The sequence below is a fragment of the Bos mutus genome, chromosome 18 (assembly GCF_027580195.1).
Source record: "Bos mutus isolate GX-2022 chromosome 18, NWIPB_WYAK_1.1, whole genome shotgun sequence".
NCBI classification, from domain to species: domain Eukaryota; kingdom Metazoa; phylum Chordata; class Mammalia; order Artiodactyla; family Bovidae; genus Bos; species Bos mutus.
In genome coordinates this window covers 27582890-27600072 of record NC_091634.1, presented here as the reverse complement: position 1 = coordinate 27600072, position 17183 = coordinate 27582890, and the positions used below count along the sequence as shown (strand labels likewise).

Here is a 17183-nt window from a genome sequence, read left to right as displayed (position 1 = left end):
ACCTGCCTGGCAAGGGGTGCGGGCAGAGAAGTAAAGGAAAGCCCCGCCCCTTCCCCGCCTCCGTTCCGCCCTCGCCCCCGCCCCCGGGGCTCTTTAAAAGCTCGGCCCGAGGGCGAACAGAGAAAGCGAGTATCCCCTCCCGCCCCTGGCTGGTGTCCTGCTGCACCCCGCGTCCCAGCCCCGAGTCCCAGTCCCTGCTCTTCAGCCCAGTCCCTGCCCCGCCCCGGCCCGGCCGCCATGGAAAGCTGGCCCTGGCCGTCGGGCGGCGCCTGGCTGCTCGTGGCGGCCCGTGCGCTACTGCAGCTGCTGCGCGCAGACCTGCGTCTGGGCCGCCCGCTGTTGGCGGCGCTGGCGCTGCTGGCCGCGCTCGACTGGCTGTGCCAGCGCCTGCTACCCCCGCTGGCCGCACTTGCCGTGTTGGCCGCCACCGGCTGGATCGTGTTGTCCCGCCTGGCGCGCCCGCAGCGCCTGCCCGTGGCGACTCGCGCGGTGCTCATCACCGGTGAGTGCGCGGGGCGCGGAGCGCGGCGACTCCCGGTTCGAGGGCGGGACCGGACACCCAGAGGGCTCCCTGTGGGCATGCCAAGGCAACGCGGGACCCCCAGCCGAGAAGTGGGGAAGCCCCTCTCCCCTGGGTTCAGGGAGCCAGCCAAGTAGGAAGCGCAGGGCACCTCCCCAAGTCCGGGTTGACTACCTACGGCTTGGGGAGTGCTGAAGGGAAAAGGAGGCAGGGAGTGGGCAGGTGCGCAGGGGAGACTGCGAAAGGAGCCTCCTGGAGCTTGGGGTTTATGCTATGTCCCTCTCCAAGACAGCAGTCTTCCGACAGAGGACACTGCTCTGAGGGACTTCAGAGAATCCTCACCCCTTGAACTCTGCCTAACATTCCCACGTGGGAGGTCCTGTCTCTTCCCTGGGACCAGGAGGAATAGGCTTAAATGGAGAGTTGGGACCCCCTTCTCCCAATTGGCTCCTTGGAGTTCAGAAAAGCTGGAGGTCATCATGAGGGACAGCTGGACATTCAGCCACCTCTCAGATCCCACCACCCAGACCCAATCTGTGAAGGAGTTGTCCGGAGTTTGCATTCATTACACCACCACCATTCTTCCTGGTCCTCTGTGCCTGGGAAGGAGGTGAGGTCTTAGAGAGCTGGGCTCAGGTGCTTCTGGCCACCTTGTTGAGCTCTCTTTGTCTGGAACAAGGACACTATCACCAGAAGGAGGGAAGGAGGAGCTGAGACCCAGAAGTGGAGAGGGAGAGAAAAGTCAGTGGGCACTACTGTATAGGACACTACTGGCTCTAGTATTGGGGAGGGGGAGCCTGGTCTCTCCCCTAACGCCATGGCTTTGGACAGGTGCTCGGCCGTTCTGCTCTCTTGCACTGGTGAGTGGCTTCTCAGAGACCTCAGTCCAGTAGGGGGCCCTGCATGATCAGAGGAAGCTGGGAAAACTTCCCAGAGGAGGCCATCCTTGAGCTGGGCCTCAGAAGATAGGTGGAGATAGGTAAGAGTGTGGAAGGTGTTTTGGATCAGACAAAGGGTGTGGGACAGAGGCTTGAGGCAGGAATGAGCATGGTCTGTGGGGGAGGGGGGCAGTCACTAAGCAGTCTGGCTGCTGAGATGTGGTGAGACAAGCATTTGTTTCCTTGGAAGGGGCCTTGAATGCCCAGCAAGAAGCCAGAATGTACTGAGGTGAAGGTAGCAGGAGGGTTTGAGCTTCAGTAAAGATGGTGGACATAGAGGATGGCTCAGGTTGGGTGGGAGACATGTGAGTTCAGGGTAGAGTGAGAAGTTTCAAGGGACCCCAGTTTTAGTGGTTTGAGGAAGGAGAGATGACAGACTTCCTGGTATGAAAGCAAAGAGCTTCTGCCCCCAAGGACAGGGCAGCTCCCCTCCTGCCTTCTAACTAGTGAGTTCCGCCTCCTCAGGACCCAGGTCTTTTTCAGATGCTAGTGCCCCAGGCAGTCTTTCCTGGGATCTCACCTCAGGTCCTTGTGCCACTACTGTTACATCTCCTAGCCTTGAGCTTGAAAGTGAGGTAAGACTGAGTCTTCCTTCAGTTCCGGTTGCAAAGTCCCACAATGGAGGAGGGGAAGCAGACTGCCCAACCCACCCCATCTAAACATCGAGAGTTGACCTCCAAGCTTCCCAATGCCCCTAAACTCTGGGGTTTCTTCACTCACTACTACTGACTGCAGTACAAGTAGGTGACCAGGCCCTGACTCACTTGCTAGGAACACTGTGCCTTGAGCCTGCCAGAGCTGCCACACACCCCTCCCTGGGAATGCTCCTGAGAACCCCTAGCCGAGGCTACTTGGGGAGCTCAGCCCTGGGGTCAGGGTTTGGGTCAAGTGGCTGGGTGCTTTGTGTGCACATCTGTGTACTGCTGGGCAGTATGGGTCTCATGGGAGAGAGCCATTGTTGTTCACGCCTCTCTGCAGGTAGGTTGGAGGTATGCGTAGGTTTCTGAGTGTGTACAGGTGAGCAAGAGGGTATGAAAGGTGTGGGTGATTGTGTTGGGACCTCAGAGCTGAGGTTCTGGGAGGCCTTAGTTTCCCCGTGAAGGGCTTGTCTGCTCTGGAAGGGAGCTTAGGCAAGTGGGGAGACACACACACACACACACACACACACACACACTCACTCCCCTCCTCCTCCAGCCAGACTTGCCCAGGAAGTACCCCTCAGCTGGGGCTGGCTAGTGGGCTCCCAGCTACACAAAGCCCAGCTTGCAGTCCCCCAGCTTTGTTTTCTCCCTCAACAGAGAGAACGGGGGGAGCTGAACCACTTTGTAACCTCTGATCAGCAGGACCACCATGGGGGCAGGCTCTAAAGAGCTTCCTTCCTCCCTGGTCACCCCCCTCCCCACACCCCCTCTTGTTGACCACCCAAGGAGCTGGATTGGAATGGGAACAATCAAAGGAGCCGGGGTTTATTAGACCCCTACACTGGCTCTGCCTCGTGGTTTATCTCTCTGCATACCAAAACCAGGAAATTAAGCCTCCAAGTGGTAACTGACTTCAGATCTCATTTGATGGATGTGGGAAGGGATTCTAATGCAGGTCTGTTTTTGTCTTCATCCACTGTGACCCTGTCCTGGGGGCAAGTTATTTGAGGCTCAGAGAATGTCCCAGTGTTGCCATTCACTGGAATTCCAAGGGTCAAGCATGAGGTGGGGATGGGCCTCCAGCCTGCCTGGAGCCTGGAACAATAGTAGAGGATGCTGAACTGGAAAGGAAGGTGGAGCTCAGGTGGTACACGGCCTAGATGATGGGAACAGAGCACGTTGGCTTTATCCTAAGGGCCGTGGGGAGCCTTGGAGAAGTTTTCAGAAGCAGAGGGTATTGTCATTTTGGGAAGGATCCCTCGGGCTACTTAGGCAGAGAACGGATTCAAGGGGGCAAGGTGGGACAGAATGAAAAAAGGGGGCTGCTTCAGTGTCTAGGTAAGAGGAAGAATGCTGGGCAAGGGCAGTGAGAAAGGAAGGGAGGCTAGGGAGTAATATCTGCATATGCGAGCTGAGGCCTGATCTCAAGCAGACCAAAGGACATCAGGGCTGAGGCTGGGTCTCAGCTGGGACTGGCTGACCTACCAACAGAGTCCTGACCTTACTGTGTGCCAGCTGAGTGACTTTGGGGGAAGCAACATAGCATTACTAGGTCTCAGTTTCCTCATCTGTAAAGTGGGGATCATAAGCTATGTTTGATAGGGTAGCTATGAGGGGTCGGGGAGATGACAGCTGTGAAAGAGTTGGTCCGCAGGAGCTCAGCCAGGGGGTCCAAGCCTCCCAGAGATGGGCCTAGGAAGGGAGGGCTGCTGATGTTGTGAAGTCGGGAGTCGGAAGCCTGGATCCCATCCCAGCCATGGTGACCCTGGGTTGTCTCAGGCTGAACTGGGCCATAGTGGAGTTCACTGGCTGTCCATCCTTCCCTGACCAGGCTGTGACTCTGGTTTTGGCAACGCGACGGCCAAGAAGCTTGACGCCATGGGCTTCACAGTGTTGGCAACCGTGTTGGATCTGAATAGCCCTGGGGCCCTAGAGCTGCGTGCCTGCTGTTCTTCTCGTCTGAAGCTGCTACAGATGGACCTGACCAAGCCAGCAGACATTAGCCGTGTGCTGGAGTTCACCAAGGTCCACACCGCCAGCACAGGTCAGTAGGCTCAACTTCGCCAGGAAAGGGCATGGCTGGGCTGAGATTGGAGGTGTGCTGCAGGACTGACCTGCAGCTTCCCTACTGGCTCCATGCCCTCAGGTCTGTGGGGCCTGGTCAACAACGCGGGCCAGAACATCTTTGTGGCGGATGCAGAGCTGTGTCCAGTGGCCACTTTCCGCACCTGCATGGAGGTGAACTTCTTTGGTGCACTAGAGATGACCAAAGGCCTCTTGCCACTGCTGCGTCGTTCAAGTGGTCGAATTGTAACCGTGAGCAGCCCAGCAGGTGAGGGTCCTCCCGCACTGGAGCAGAAAAGATGCCTCTGCTGGGCGGGGAGAGATATTGGAGTCCCCGGCCCAGGCTGAGGCATCCCCCACTCCCAATCCATCCCCAGGAGACATGCCATTTCCATGCTTAGCTGCCTACGGGACCTCCAAAGCAGCCTTGGCGTTGCTCATGGGCAATTTTAGCTGTGAACTTCTGCCCTGGGGTGTCAAGGTCAGCATCATCCAGCCTGCCTGCTTCAAGACAGGTGAGGCTCAGGGATTTGGGGGTGGGGCCTGTGGGGGGAGAGCAGGAAGGCAGGGTGGGTGTGGTCGTCTCTGGAGTGGGATTGGGTCTGAGGAATGGGCGTGACTTTGGCTGGGGGCGGGTCTCAGGTTGTGAGTTAGAGAACTGGATCTGGCTTTGGCTTCCCTCACTGACCCCACTCTGGCCTTGGCACTCCTTCCGCAGAGTCAGTGAAGGACGTGCACCAGTGGGAAGAGCGCAAGCAGCAGCTGCTGGCCACCCTGCCTCAAGAGCTGCTGCAGGCCTATGGTGAGGACTACATCGAGCACTTGAATGGGCAGTTCCTGCACTCTCTGAGCCAGGCCCTGCCAGACCTCAGCCCGGTGGTAGATGCCATCACCGATGCGCTGCTGGCGGCCCAGCCACGCCGCCGCTATTACCCAGGTCATGGCCTGGGGCTCATATACTTCATCCACTACTACCTGCCCGAGGGTCTGCGGCAGCGTTTCCTGCAGTCCTTCTTCATCAGTCCCTATGTGCCAAGAGCACTACAGGCTGGCCAGCCTGGCCTTACCTCTGCCCGGGACATAGCCCAGGACCAAGGCCCTAGACCGGATCCTTCTCCCACTGCCCAGTGAGCAGGTCACATGTAGAGCAGCTCCAGCAGAGGAGGTTCCTTGTGCCCTTGCTCCTCCTCCAGGTATTCTGACCCCCAAGGTCTGCCCTAGAGCCTGGCCCAAAGGACCCCACCCCATGCACTGCCGATGCCACAGGCCAGGCCTGGTGAGGTGAAGGCTTTCCAGTGAACCTCTGGGCCTCTCCTGCTTCATGAGCCCAAACAGACCCTCCTGGGCACAAGGCTCCACCATACAGCTTGCAGAACCCAGCTGGATGGGGAGTTTAGTTCAAGGCTTAACTAGAGCCTTAGCCAGGATCCTACAGACAGTGCCTCTGCAAACTAAGGCGAGATTAGGTAGGTTGGGGACCCCCTCAGGATTATTTCTTGGCACCAGTGCCTCAGTGCTGTGATTTGAAGGGTGAACCCTGTTTCTTGACTGGCTCAAGGATTAGGGCCCTGACCACCCACCCCAAGCCCCCCAAGGCACAGGGAGGCTACATACTCACCTTATTGCCACTTTTTTAATAAAGACAAATTTTTATTTCTCCTAGAATGGGGGAGATGCTCTGTTTGCCTAGGTGACAGGCTGTGGCCGTGTGACAGACTGGAAACTGCCTGGGCAACCCCCGGGGCTCAGCATGGGGGCCGAGGCTCTGGGCACAGGACCTGGTTTACATCCAACCCCCTTCAGTGACCTTGGGCAGATCAGGTATCCATAGGTTTCCTCAGCATGAAATAGGGATAATGACCCCAGCCCAGAGAGTTGTGGTGCTCAGTGAAGCAAACAGGGAGCCCTGGGGGCCCTCTAGAGTCAGAAGCCCACTCCATGAGCCTGTTGGAGCCTCCAGCAGGGAAAGGGGCCATCTGCCACCGACCTCCTGCCCCGAGGAGCCTGGCTGCACAGGGACAAGGCCAGCCGAGGGCTGCCACCTGAGGAAGGGAGGTAGAAAGCTTAGGTGGGGGTGGGCTCAGCAGGCCTGAGGCAAGTCAGGGATCTGGGAGAGGGGCCAGGGCCCAAAGGAGACAGAAGACAGCTGGGCTTAGAGAAGTTTTTATTATCTTGGAAGGGCAGAGCTACTCCATTTCCCAAGAACACACATACTTTATCCTGGCCATGGCTCTAGGGGGCCCACTGAGGGAAGAGAAGTTTTACGCTCCTCCCAGGGGTTCTCGGGTTAGGGAGGGACACAAAAGTGACCACATGCTTCTCAGACACGTCAGCGGCTGTAAACACAGGGCTGAGGGGGCCTCCTTGCTCTGGAGGTGGGGGCTTGGTCCATTCTTGGTGTGGGAGCAGGTGCCCAGCCCCCCTGCAGGCCCAAGAGCAGTCTTGGAGAGGGTCAGGGAGGCAGGGCAGCCACGGGGACAGCATGCTCCCCCAGGGCAAGTGGGTGAGCCGTGAGCTTTGTCACAGCACACGGACACACATGTACACACGCACTGGGGAGCCTTGGTCCAGGGTGCTAGAAGATAGGGATGTAGTTGTCAATCTTGGCCCGGTGGCGTTGGGCAATGCACTCGGCAATCCACACAATGTTGCGACACTCCTGCTCCTTGAGCTTCACAAAGGCATAGAAAACACCAAAGTGGAACTGGTTCAGAAAGGCTAACTTGTTCAGTTTCACCTGTAGACACAGGAAGGAGTGGTGTGCAAGGGGCTGGGACCAGAGTCAGGCCTGGGCCGCCAACCCTTCCCTTCGACAAGCAGGTCCAGCACTCACCTCGTGCTCGAAGAATCGGTCCTCCAGGGTCTTGTCTCCAGGGTTGCTGCCCGCACCTTCGAAAAGCAGCTTGTACTCCTGACGCAGGAGAGCGGGGGCGGGGCGTGGGGGGGAAGGGAAGCATGAGCACGAGGGCGCTGTTGGGTGTGGGGTGGGGATGTGGGTGCCAACAGGCCTGCCCCCTGCCCCACAGTCAGGGCACTCACCGGGTAGTAGTCGGCCACGTTCTTGACCTGCTCATAGTCGTCGGCTCGAGCCAGCTGGGCCAGGCCCTCCGGGTAGAGCCGTCCACAGTGCGGGAAGAGCTTGGCACGGTCCTCCTTGGACAGCTCTGTGCCGAAGGAGTTAATGGTGATGATGAAGGCGCGGCGGTCTGCTTCAAACTGTGGGGCCAGTGCACAGGTGCCGGAGAGAGAGAATGGGAGGGAGGCAGTAGTCAGTCAGTTATCAGGGCTTCCCCACACCAGGGCCAGAGCCCCAGCAGGCGGGACAGGGCCAGGCACTCACCTCCAGGATGGGGCACATGGCGTCGGCCGTGGTCCCGCCCAGCAGGGTGCAGAACTTGTAGAAGGACTCCAGGTAGGCCTGTGCAGGGCACAGGGCTCAATCAGCCTAGGCAGGGAGACTCGAGGCGGGCCTGCCAGGCTTCCCCCTGACAGTTCCTTTCTTCCCTCCCCAGCTCCTTTCATGGTTAATCCAAATGTACCCGTGGACTTGGCAGGGCAGCCCCCATGTCAGAGCCCCCAAAACAGCCACAAATTTTCACTGGGCATCAGCCAAGCAGCAGTAGCCTGCTGCCTCCCCCACCCAGCAGCAACAGAGCAATTTCTGACCCACTGCCTGCCTCATGGTGCGGTGCCCCTCACACTCTCATCCCACAGAGGATCAGGCTCAGAGAGGGGCCCTGTCTTGCCCCTGCTTCTCTGCCTGCCTTTTCTCCAAATCTCCCCTCAGCCTCAGAAAATCACGTGTTGATGGGCTAGTGAAGAATGGTGACTCCTGAGAGTTCATGGAGAGGGCCTGGACTGGGTGCCCCAGCCCCTCTCAGCACCCCACCTTAAAGAGCACCTCCTCCTCTTCCCATGCCCTAGGCAGTCACACAGCAGGAACCAGATTGTCAACCCAGCTCCTGCTGAGGGATGGTTATTGCCTGTGCGGACGTCAGCCCTGCAGTGCGATAGCTGGACACTCGGGCTGCCAGTGGGAACAAGCACTTGCTGCCCAGGCAAATTGGATCTGCCGGGCGTAAGGAGAAGGCAGGTCAGCCCAGGCCTCAGGTCCCTCCAAGGACTAACTCCTGAGACCAGCCAGGCCCAGGCTTCCTTCCCTGAACCTCTTCGTGTCAAGGAAGGGGGGCAGAGTCTCATGACCTCTGGGGAGCTTCCTCTACTCAGATCCTCCAGGGTCCCAGCTGGTGGCACAGCCACAGGGACTCTGGCTCCACAGGCTTCTGAGCTGGGGGTGAGAGCTGGGGAGGCAGGGGAAGCTTTCTGTGTGGAGGTCTGCCCTCCAAGCTGCAGAGAACATTCCACCCACTGTATGATGTGGGCACGGGTTCTATTGGCCTAAGAGAGGAGGTGAGAATGAGACCCAGGAGTCCATGAGCCCAGGCCAAACCTGGCCAGCAGCACTGGGCAAGCTGGGCTCAGGGGAAAACCCGAGGGGACCACTGAGTCACAGGAAACAAAACTCTAGAACCAGTCAGGGAGTAAGCAGCTTGGGAAGGGAGAGTGGACCCCAGCAGAGCAGAGGACTTGAGGGATAGAAATAGCTGCCAATCCTACCATGGATTAGTGGCACTAGTTTCCTCTGGGACCATCCTCAGCCATCTCCTTTCCTATGACCAGTCAACTTGGGTGTGTCCAAGTCTTAGGCCTGTCCCAGAGGGAACTGCAGTTCCTCTCTGTGGGGGAAGCCACCAGCCTTTGCTGAGCTGTGCTGACCCTGAAAAGACTAACCCCAGGGTGGTGGAGGCTGGTGGAATAGGCCCAGACTTTCTTCTGGAGGCTGAGCAGCTGAAGAAACTGGCAAGACCCCAAAAGGCCCAAGTACCAAGGTCACCTTCCCACCCCAACCCTGTCCCCTGGCGTCTGCCAGCCCATGTCTGCTGCACCAGCTGCCTACGGTTCCCACCCGCTTCTGGGGGTCCGCCTAATCTCCCATCTGTGGCTACTGGGCTGGGACATGGCCTGACAGGCGGGCCTGGCATGGTGCCCACATCATTGGGTCGGTGTTTACAAGCTGGTGCCCAGGCAGCCCTCGCTAGTGACTCCAGTTAGAACCAGTCAGGCCCGGTGAGGGCATGGGTGAGGCTGAGGGGACAGCCTCACCCACCCCTCACCCTGCCTCAGGGCAGGGAACCCGGCAAGGAGCCAGGAGCACTGCATGGGGGGTGGGTTGTGAACACTAACACACGAGAGCCAGCTCTCATGCCTGCCCCACGCTCCCCATCTCCCCATTAGCAGAGGAGAGCACTTGCTTTGCAGACAGGCTGAGCCAGGTGCAATGCACAGTGCTGCCCAGGGTCTAGCAAGTAGCTGTGGCTTCAGGCAGCCCACCCCACTTTTCTGAGCCCTCAATCTCCTCTTACAACTGGCATACTGATGCCTACCTAGCTCCCAGAGCAGCCCCAAGTACTACAGAAGCCAACAGCCTTCCTGCCTCTCATCTCATCCCCTCTAGTCTGTCTGCCAAACTCTGATGATACTCTGCCCTGCTGAAAATCCTCGCTGGCTGACCCTGCCCTACAGGGTAAAAGTCAAACTTCTGGCCTGGCATTCAAGGCCCTGGGGCACCTGATCCTGTGCTTGACTTGATCCTTTCTTTCCAGGTCTATCTCCCACTGTCCAGCCGGAACCGGCACTTCCACAGCAAACTGCCTGCCACTTGGCTCGTGTTCCATACCGGCTTCTGCATGTACTGGCCCTGTGCCTCCACTACTACAACCTCCAGGTGGGCCCTTCACCCACCTGCACACTTGCCCTGCCCTCTGGCCCAGACCCCTGCAGCGAGACTGGAGGGCGTGGGCTCAGGCTGCCACTGTCTTGGCCACCTAGTTCCAAGTAGGGAAGGAGAAGAGCCTCATTGTAAAGATCTAAAAGACAGATGTTCTCAGGGTTAGGTCAGCAGGGCTGTCAGCAAGTGTTACTTATCTTCAGGCCCCCTTCAGGGCCTGCCCACTGCTGACCCATCAGAGGTCCTCACTATGGTCAGAGCTCAGTCTGCCCCAAATGGTCCTCACTGGTTCCTGGCCAGCACCCTTCCCTGGCTCCCAAGCCTGCTCCTAACCTCTTTGAGCTGGGGCAGTGCTGACCCAGCAATCCCAAGCCCACTCTATTTTCAGGGCTCAACAGCTTGTGCACAGCCTGATGGGAAGCAGAAGGTGGGTAGTGTTGAAGATGGTGGCACGTGGCACCAGCCCTAGACCTGGGAAACAGAGGGACGCAGGGACCTGGCCACATCTGGCTGGGTCCCTCTCCCACCATGCTCAGGTGCTCCTTGCGGGCAACAGTCCAGGTGGGGTGAGCCTGAGAGTTATGGCCTGGGTGGTGGCCAGTGAACCTCCTGGATGCAGGGGGAGTGGCAATCCAGGAGCCCTAGCCATTCCTGCCGATTTTATCTGGGCCCAAGGGATGGAAAACCTGTTCCATGCAGTTTTGCGCCAGTCACGGGAGCCAGAAAGTGAGCAGATAAGCCCCTGGGAAAGGAGCCCATGTCCCCTGGGAAAGGAGCCCATGTAACTGCGTCCTGTCCCAGCACCCAATAAATCACCAGCCCACCATGTCCACGGCCCCACCAACCTACTTCACCACCACCATCGGGCCCGGGGGCACTACCTTGTACAGCGTGTTGCGGATGATCTCGATGTTCATCTCATCGAGGTCCTGCTCTGAGATGCAGTCCTGGAAAAAAGCCGCTGGAAGGAGAGACATGGTATGAGGGGTGGGCTAGCAGACTCTCAGCCTAGGCAAGAATCCTGCTGATGCTCAACTCCCCCTGCAGGGCACAGAGGACCCCTGCCACAAGGCCCATCTGGCTGGGAAGTGGGGGGTGGGGGGTGGGGGGCACATCAACCTGGCCTAGACTATTGCCTTAGAAGTGACCGAAGCCATACTCCAGGCCATGTATATTGACCTGAGTTCTCCTGCCTTCTTACTACTAAAATTGATTTATAAAGGAGGCGGCCGGCCATAACATGATCTAATCGCCTCTGGGCAGACCCAAGCTCAGATCATGCCAAAGACAGGCTTGCATAAGAGGCTGTGACATCCTCCCTTCTCCAGGGGCAGCTGTGGATTCAGGGCCTGGCGCCCACTTCTCTGCATTTCCCAGGAGGGCCTGGGGCCCACATGTGGAAAATCCTTTTCCTCAGAACAAGGCCTGAGTATGACAGCTGGGTGAGCAGGGACCAGGGACCCAGGGAACCATTTTAGGGCTGGAATTAGAGGCCAAAGCAGAAGAGGGCCCTTTGATCTCCAGGGAGCTCATGGACTGACTGGTCTGTTTCTTCTTTAGAGATGGAGAACCTGAAGAAGCCAGCAACAGCCTAGAACTAGCTCAGAGTTATCATGAGAGGTAAGATATTGAGTAGATAAGGCTAAGCAGGTAAGGCCTATGCCTCTTAGTGCAGGACCAAGTGCAGCTTTGGGCCCAGCTGTACAATCCTGACAGCTTCCTGGAGGTGGTGTCCTGGGGACTAGCATGCTGGCTATGAAGACATTAGTTGGCGATAGCCTTAGTGCCTCTCTCCAGCCCCACTCCAAGGCAGGCAGGAGCCAGTGCTGCCTAGGGGGGGCCCTGTAGGAAGCTCCCGGTTCCCCTTCCTTCCTTGGCTTCTGACATGAACTCTGCTCCTGCTGGACACTGCCTGACTTGGCCCCTGGGACCTGCTTGGTGGAGCAAGTGAAGTTGTTTGTGTCCCTCTTCTGCCTCATGGGCAGCAAGTCACTACAGCGCAGCTTAGGGCCATGGTCTGTCAGAACTCCCAAGACTCTGAGGGACCCAGGCGCCCCGAGCTCAGCCTTCCTCTGCATTCTGAGGAATCGGCCAGATTCACGAAGTTAGATCGTCTGAGTCAGGCCCTGGGGGTAGTCAGCCTGGCCCAGTGAAAGCAGCAGGAAGGGAGCAGAAGGCAGGACGAAGAGAAGAGAATGGGAGGCGAATCAGACTGGAAGAAAAAGGTAAGCAGCCATGGGTGGGCCCCACCTTCTGGCTCTGGGCTGCCCCCAGGGGTCCAAAAAACCCCACCCAGAGGCACTGACATTGATGCTACTGCTCGCCTCTCCCTCCTCCCTCTCCCTCCTCCGCCAGGGCCAGGGCCGCTCACCCAGGGGCGTGTCCACCAGAATAGCATTGTAGAGCTCGGCGGGTGTCTGTGCGATGTTCACGGCCTCCATCTGCTCGAAACTGCCAAGCGGGTGGCACTTAGGCACAAGCTCGGCGATAGAGCGCTGGTGCAGCGTGCCCGTGATGAGCAGGATTACGTTGTCGATCATGTAGCTGTAACTGCGGGAGGTACACAACAGCACAGCGCCCTTAAAGTCTGGACACAATGCCGTGCCCCATCCCCCACTTGGTGCAGGCCGTCAACCCCTCAACTGCAAGCACCGCCTCAGGCTCCTCTCCCTGTCCAAGGGTGCCCCCTCCTTCAGCACCAGAAGCACAGGACAGACATGGCCCCCCATGAGGGATGCAAGGGGGGTACTTCATGCCCTGTGAGTGAGCAAGTGACGGGGAAGCAGGTCACTAACTGCCCCCCAGGGCTTTAACCAGGGTTTTGGCAGGACGTGGGAAGCATGGGTGCACGGAGGTGGGACACACAGGCCAGCTTGGGGGATGAAAGAACTGAGAGATGAAAGCATGTTCTAGGAAGAGGGAACAATGTGTGCAAAGACCTGGAGGCATTTGCTGAGCGGCAGACGCATTCGAGGAACTGAACTCTGTCAGGGCTGGCAGAGGGAGGGGAACCAGGGCGGTGCTGCCAGCGCCTGGAGCCTGGAGGCGGGTCCCATGGGCCCGGCTGAGGGTCCTGACTTCATCTGGAGCGTGAGGGGTCATGAGCAGGATACGAGCAAGAGCAGCACAGTCACTCTGGCTGCTGTGGGGAGATGGGGGTGGGGCGGCAGGGGGAGATGGCCAGAGGAGGGGAAGGTTGAGGAGTTGGGTAGGAAGAGGTGTGTCTAGGGAAAATCAGAGACAGTGGGAGGCCCCCTCTAGAGCAAGGCCGCAGGTCAGACAGAGACGGACAGGTAGACAGCTGTCCTATGCAGCCCACTGCGAGAACAGGGCGCTGCTTCCTCCTTTAGGGCTTGAGGCCAGTGCGAGTCATCCACCCAGGATGGCCTGGAGGGGACCCAGAGACCTGGAAGGAGCTGGGGCTCAGGTCAGTGCCCTCCGGCCCAGAAGGCCGGCTCTGGACAGCGCACGGGCAGCAGATGGGGCTGGAGAGCGGGGGCCTCCCGGTTCAGACTTGGCAAAGGGCTCTGCCTCTGCCCGTTAAGACAAGGCCACAAAGGGGCTGTGGCCCAGAGCTCTATGTAGTCACCTGCGTGAGGAATGGGGTGAAGAGGGACGGAGGGCCCCAGTCGGGCTGCAGGAGCCACAACACTCCTACGGCTTGTTACCAGTGATGAGCTCGGGGCATGAGTGGGGACTGCTCCAAGGCCAGAGAGAGGCTCCCACTGAAGGGTGGGAGCTGGCCTAGCGGCTGCTGCCCTGAACACTGAGCACAGACCCCATCTAGCTGTCAGGTGGGCCACCAGCTGTCTCGTGACAGTACCTTGGGCACCCAGTGTTGAGACTGTCCAAGGTAGGAAGTGCCCCCAACTCCAAGGGAAGAAAAGCAGGAAGGTGGTGGCCTAGGCCTCAGCTCAGGGCTAGCTACTGGGGGAGCTCCCACAGGGCCTGCCAGGAAGGCGGCAGGAGGAGAAAACCACAGTTCCTGTCCCGACCTGACCCCCACCCCCCTGCTTGCTACACACTCCCCTAGCTCCCACCCAGCCCAGCGCCCTGCTATGACCTCTGCTCTCCTGGGCTTGGGGCCAGGCAGCTGCCCTCTCTCCGCCCCAACCCGGCTGGGTCAGCTGCAGAATGTGTGCTGAGAAGAGACAGGCCTGCCTCCTCAAACCGAGGGCGGCAGACAGAGGCTATTCGCGGCCACGAGGCCCAAACGGCCAGCCTTTTGTCCCTGACCTGACCCAGCTGGCAGCATGGAGGGACTTCGAAGAGAACCCGCTAGGTAGGGTTCTGTGCTGTGGTCTCCAGTCCCAGCCCGCACTGTCCCCTACCCTGCACAGCACAGCTATCCTGCCCGTGCTGCCTCGCATGCACCCCAGGACCCACAACATTCCACTTGTGACCCATCCAGCCCCACTGATGTTCCCTAAGAGAGCCACGGAAACCCCACGCCGAACCTGAAGATGCTCTTTCATGCTCTCACCAGGTTTTGGACAGGCAGGCGGGGAACACCGTACCTCTTCAAGCTGTACTATCCAACCGATCCCACACCACCAGCATCAGCAGCCCCACTGTCAGAGGATGTAAGGTGCAGAGACTGCAGGCCCCAGGCCCTGTCACCCCACGAAGCAGACGAGCACGATGTCCCTTGGCCAGTGTCTACATACCTCTACCCATGTCCAGGTCTGCATGCCCTGACTCTATACTCCCCATCTTACCATGTCTTCTTAGAGGACTCTCCACAAGTCAGTTTCCTTTCTCTAAACCTCCCCACTCCTTGTACCACAGGGTATTCATGTATGTTGAACATGAGACTGGCATCAGAGCCCTCCTGACCTGGCTCGGAGGTGAGCCCTGTGGGAAGACTCCACTGTCTGGCTTTGCGGCCGTCCCTCCAGTGATGTGGAACAGGCCAGCTATGATTCACCGACAGCAGATGTGGGGGCTGGTGATAGCCCACCGCCGGCTGCCCGCAGACTCTAGAAGTCTGCTAGAAGTCCTGGCTGGGCACCAAGGGAAATGCTAAGCCAAGTAAAGCCCCCTACTTCCTTCCAAGGCCCCCCTTCTATCTAGGTTAGGCCAGCCTTGGATGACCCTGCTCCAGGCCCAGCAGCTCCCTCCCCCAGGTCAATGACAAAGTTGCTATGGCAGCAGCCCCTGCTTCTCTCCCCTGCCCAATGAGAGCCAGGATCTCCTTTTCTGGGATGAAAGGAGGCAGGGCAAGGCAGAGATGCTGCTGGCCCAGCTGTCCGCTCTTCCCCCAAGGTGAAGGCTTTCAGCAGGCAGGGAAATCCTCCTCCTTGTCGTAGTCTGGCTTCAGCAGCTGCCTCCCTGCCCCCAGAAAGTCACTCCCCCAGCCCTCCCCTTACTCGGCCTTAATAGGAGTGAGTGAGGTTCCAGCTGGTCAGCGTCTCCCTCCAGAGAAAGACAGCTGGGGAGTGGACAGGCGTCTGCCCGCCAGGCCAAAGAGGCCCTCTTGGGGTGGGAGTGGGGCAGTCTGTATTCTTCTGCACAGAGGCCTTCCTTCACCCTGTGCCTTCAAAGAGTCAGCTTGGGCTGACAGAAGTCTTGGGATGGAGTTCAGAAAGCCACTTCCTCCAAGAAGTCTTCGGAGCCCCCAGCCAAGCCCTGTCCCTCTGCTGTGCCCTCTGGCGCCACCTGCTGGAGCATGATGGCTTACTCCCACGGTCTCATCACCTTGGCCCTGGGGGCCAGGTCTGAGGCTGGTGAGGAGGCCACGATGACTACGCACCCCAGCCAGCTCAGCCAGTTGGCCTATCTACAGCTCCGAACGGAGGCTGCTAGTAATCATACTTGTGCTCAATCACACCTGGGTCCTATCAAGCCCTGCCCCAGTGGAAAGTGAAGAGATATCAAGCTATGGCTTCAGGCTTGTAAAGAAGACAGGCCTTACCTGTCAGACCTCAGTTTCCCCTCTGCAATCAGGATGACTGACATACAGCCCCCAGCAGAGTTGGTGAGACCCTGACCCTCACCTTATTAAAATCCTGCCCTCTCCCGAGGTCCATTTGGGTCCTCCCACTCAACCTGAGCCTTCTGGGCATCACAGAGCACTTGCACCCTTTCCATCAGGCCCAGAAGAACAGTGTCATCACTAGCTGTTGCTCAGGGCAGGAGTGAGGCCTAGGCCAGCACCCCAGCCTACAGAGACCCTGCCGTCAACTCAGAGGTGGTAGCTGTGGACAGTGAAGGCTGGGGGGCCAGAAATGGGAAGCCTAAGGATACCTGATGCGTGCTGTGACCCAGCAGAGCCCAAGGCTTGAGCAATGTGACCTGGGGAGAGTGGCACGTGTGCTGACAGGCACACTGGGCATTTGAGGTCACAGTTCTGAGACAAAACTTCTTTCCAGCTGCCCACACCTGGCTGGTGACACTGAAGCCCCTGGCACACCAGAATATGAGACCTCTCCTCCCCAAGATGGTGCGGGTCACCTAGGCTCTGCCAGTGGGTGCCCTGGGCTGTAGGCAGGTGCTACCCACTGGGGATGGTCCCCTCTAGGGAGGCTCAGTTATTTAAGGTCAGAGAACTTTGAGGCCACCTGCAACTCCCCAGACACCAAACTCACTCCTCCCACAAGCCCCTCTCCTAGCTCCCCTTCTGGGGCCTACTCTCCTCTGGGAAGCCATCATCAGGTGGCCCAGATTAAGGTCCCCTCCAAAGCTAAGAAGCCCTAATAGAGGCTCTGTCCCATGTCAGACATGCAAGTGAATGGCTGGGCCTGGAAGGAGCTGTTAGTGCAGTATCACATGTTTTCACCATGAAATTGAGCTGAATCATCTCAAAACCACACGACTGGTGATGGCATACTTCAGTGGGATGTCTCTCACTCAGGGCCTTTCCACTGAACATGAGGCAGCTGCCCTCACTCTGGCCACCCACTCTCTGAACGGCCTCTCGAACCCCATCTGCCCCTGGAGTCCTCTCAATGAGAAAGCCTCCTGTGACCCCTGGTTCCATCTGTGGCAACTGCCCACAAGCATCCCCAGAAGCTATCTGCACCACCACGGGCACCCATCCCATTGTACCCATATATCTCCCTCCCTCCTGGCACTGGCCCAGAGCTCACACTGGTCATGTGTGCTGGCTGAAGGCTGGCTGGGGTCTACAAAAGCACTGGATACTGTCTCTCCTCATGGGAGGACAGAGGAAGCCTTGCCCAGCTTCTGCCTGAACATCCTAAGTGACAAGGAACTCACCTGCAGGAGCCTGC

The 17183-nt window shown here is 58.6% G+C and overlaps 2 protein-coding genes across 3 annotated transcripts in view; one reads left to right on the top strand and one right to left on the bottom strand.

Annotated features, from left to right (window-relative positions):
* Window positions 1-135: 135 nt before the first annotated feature.
* On the top strand, window positions 136-5635 carry HSD11B2 (hydroxysteroid 11-beta dehydrogenase 2). Its single transcript, XM_070388212.1, has 5 exons — window positions 136-502; window positions 3931-4143; window positions 4246-4431; window positions 4541-4678; window positions 4882-5635. The coding sequence occupies exons 1-5, from the start codon at window positions 238-240 to the stop codon at window positions 5292-5294; spliced, it is 1215 nt and encodes a 404-aa protein (XP_070244313.1). The 5' UTR covers window positions 136-237; the 3' UTR covers window positions 5295-5635.
* A 675-nt stretch (window positions 5636-6310) lies between these two features.
* Window positions 6311-17183, bottom strand: part of ATP6V0D1 (ATPase H+ transporting V0 subunit d1) — a 39210-nt gene continuing 28337 nt past the window's right edge. Inside the window, exons 3-8 of one of the 2 annotated variants that reach the window (XM_070388213.1) lie at window positions 12323-12501; window positions 10833-10912; window positions 7504-7581; window positions 7203-7379; window positions 6997-7074; window positions 6311-6834 (exon numbers count right to left, since the gene is read on the bottom strand). In XM_070388213.1, coding sequence (XP_070244314.1) covers window positions 6739-6834; window positions 6997-7074; window positions 7203-7379; window positions 7504-7581; window positions 10833-10912; window positions 12323-12501 — 688 coding nt within the window. In that variant the 3' untranslated portion in view covers window positions 6311-6738. Of the gene's footprint in view, window positions 6901-6996; window positions 7075-7202; window positions 7380-7503; window positions 7582-10832; window positions 10913-12322; window positions 12502-17183 lie in introns of both variants that reach the window. The other variant, XM_005896549.2, reaches the window with a different exon arrangement.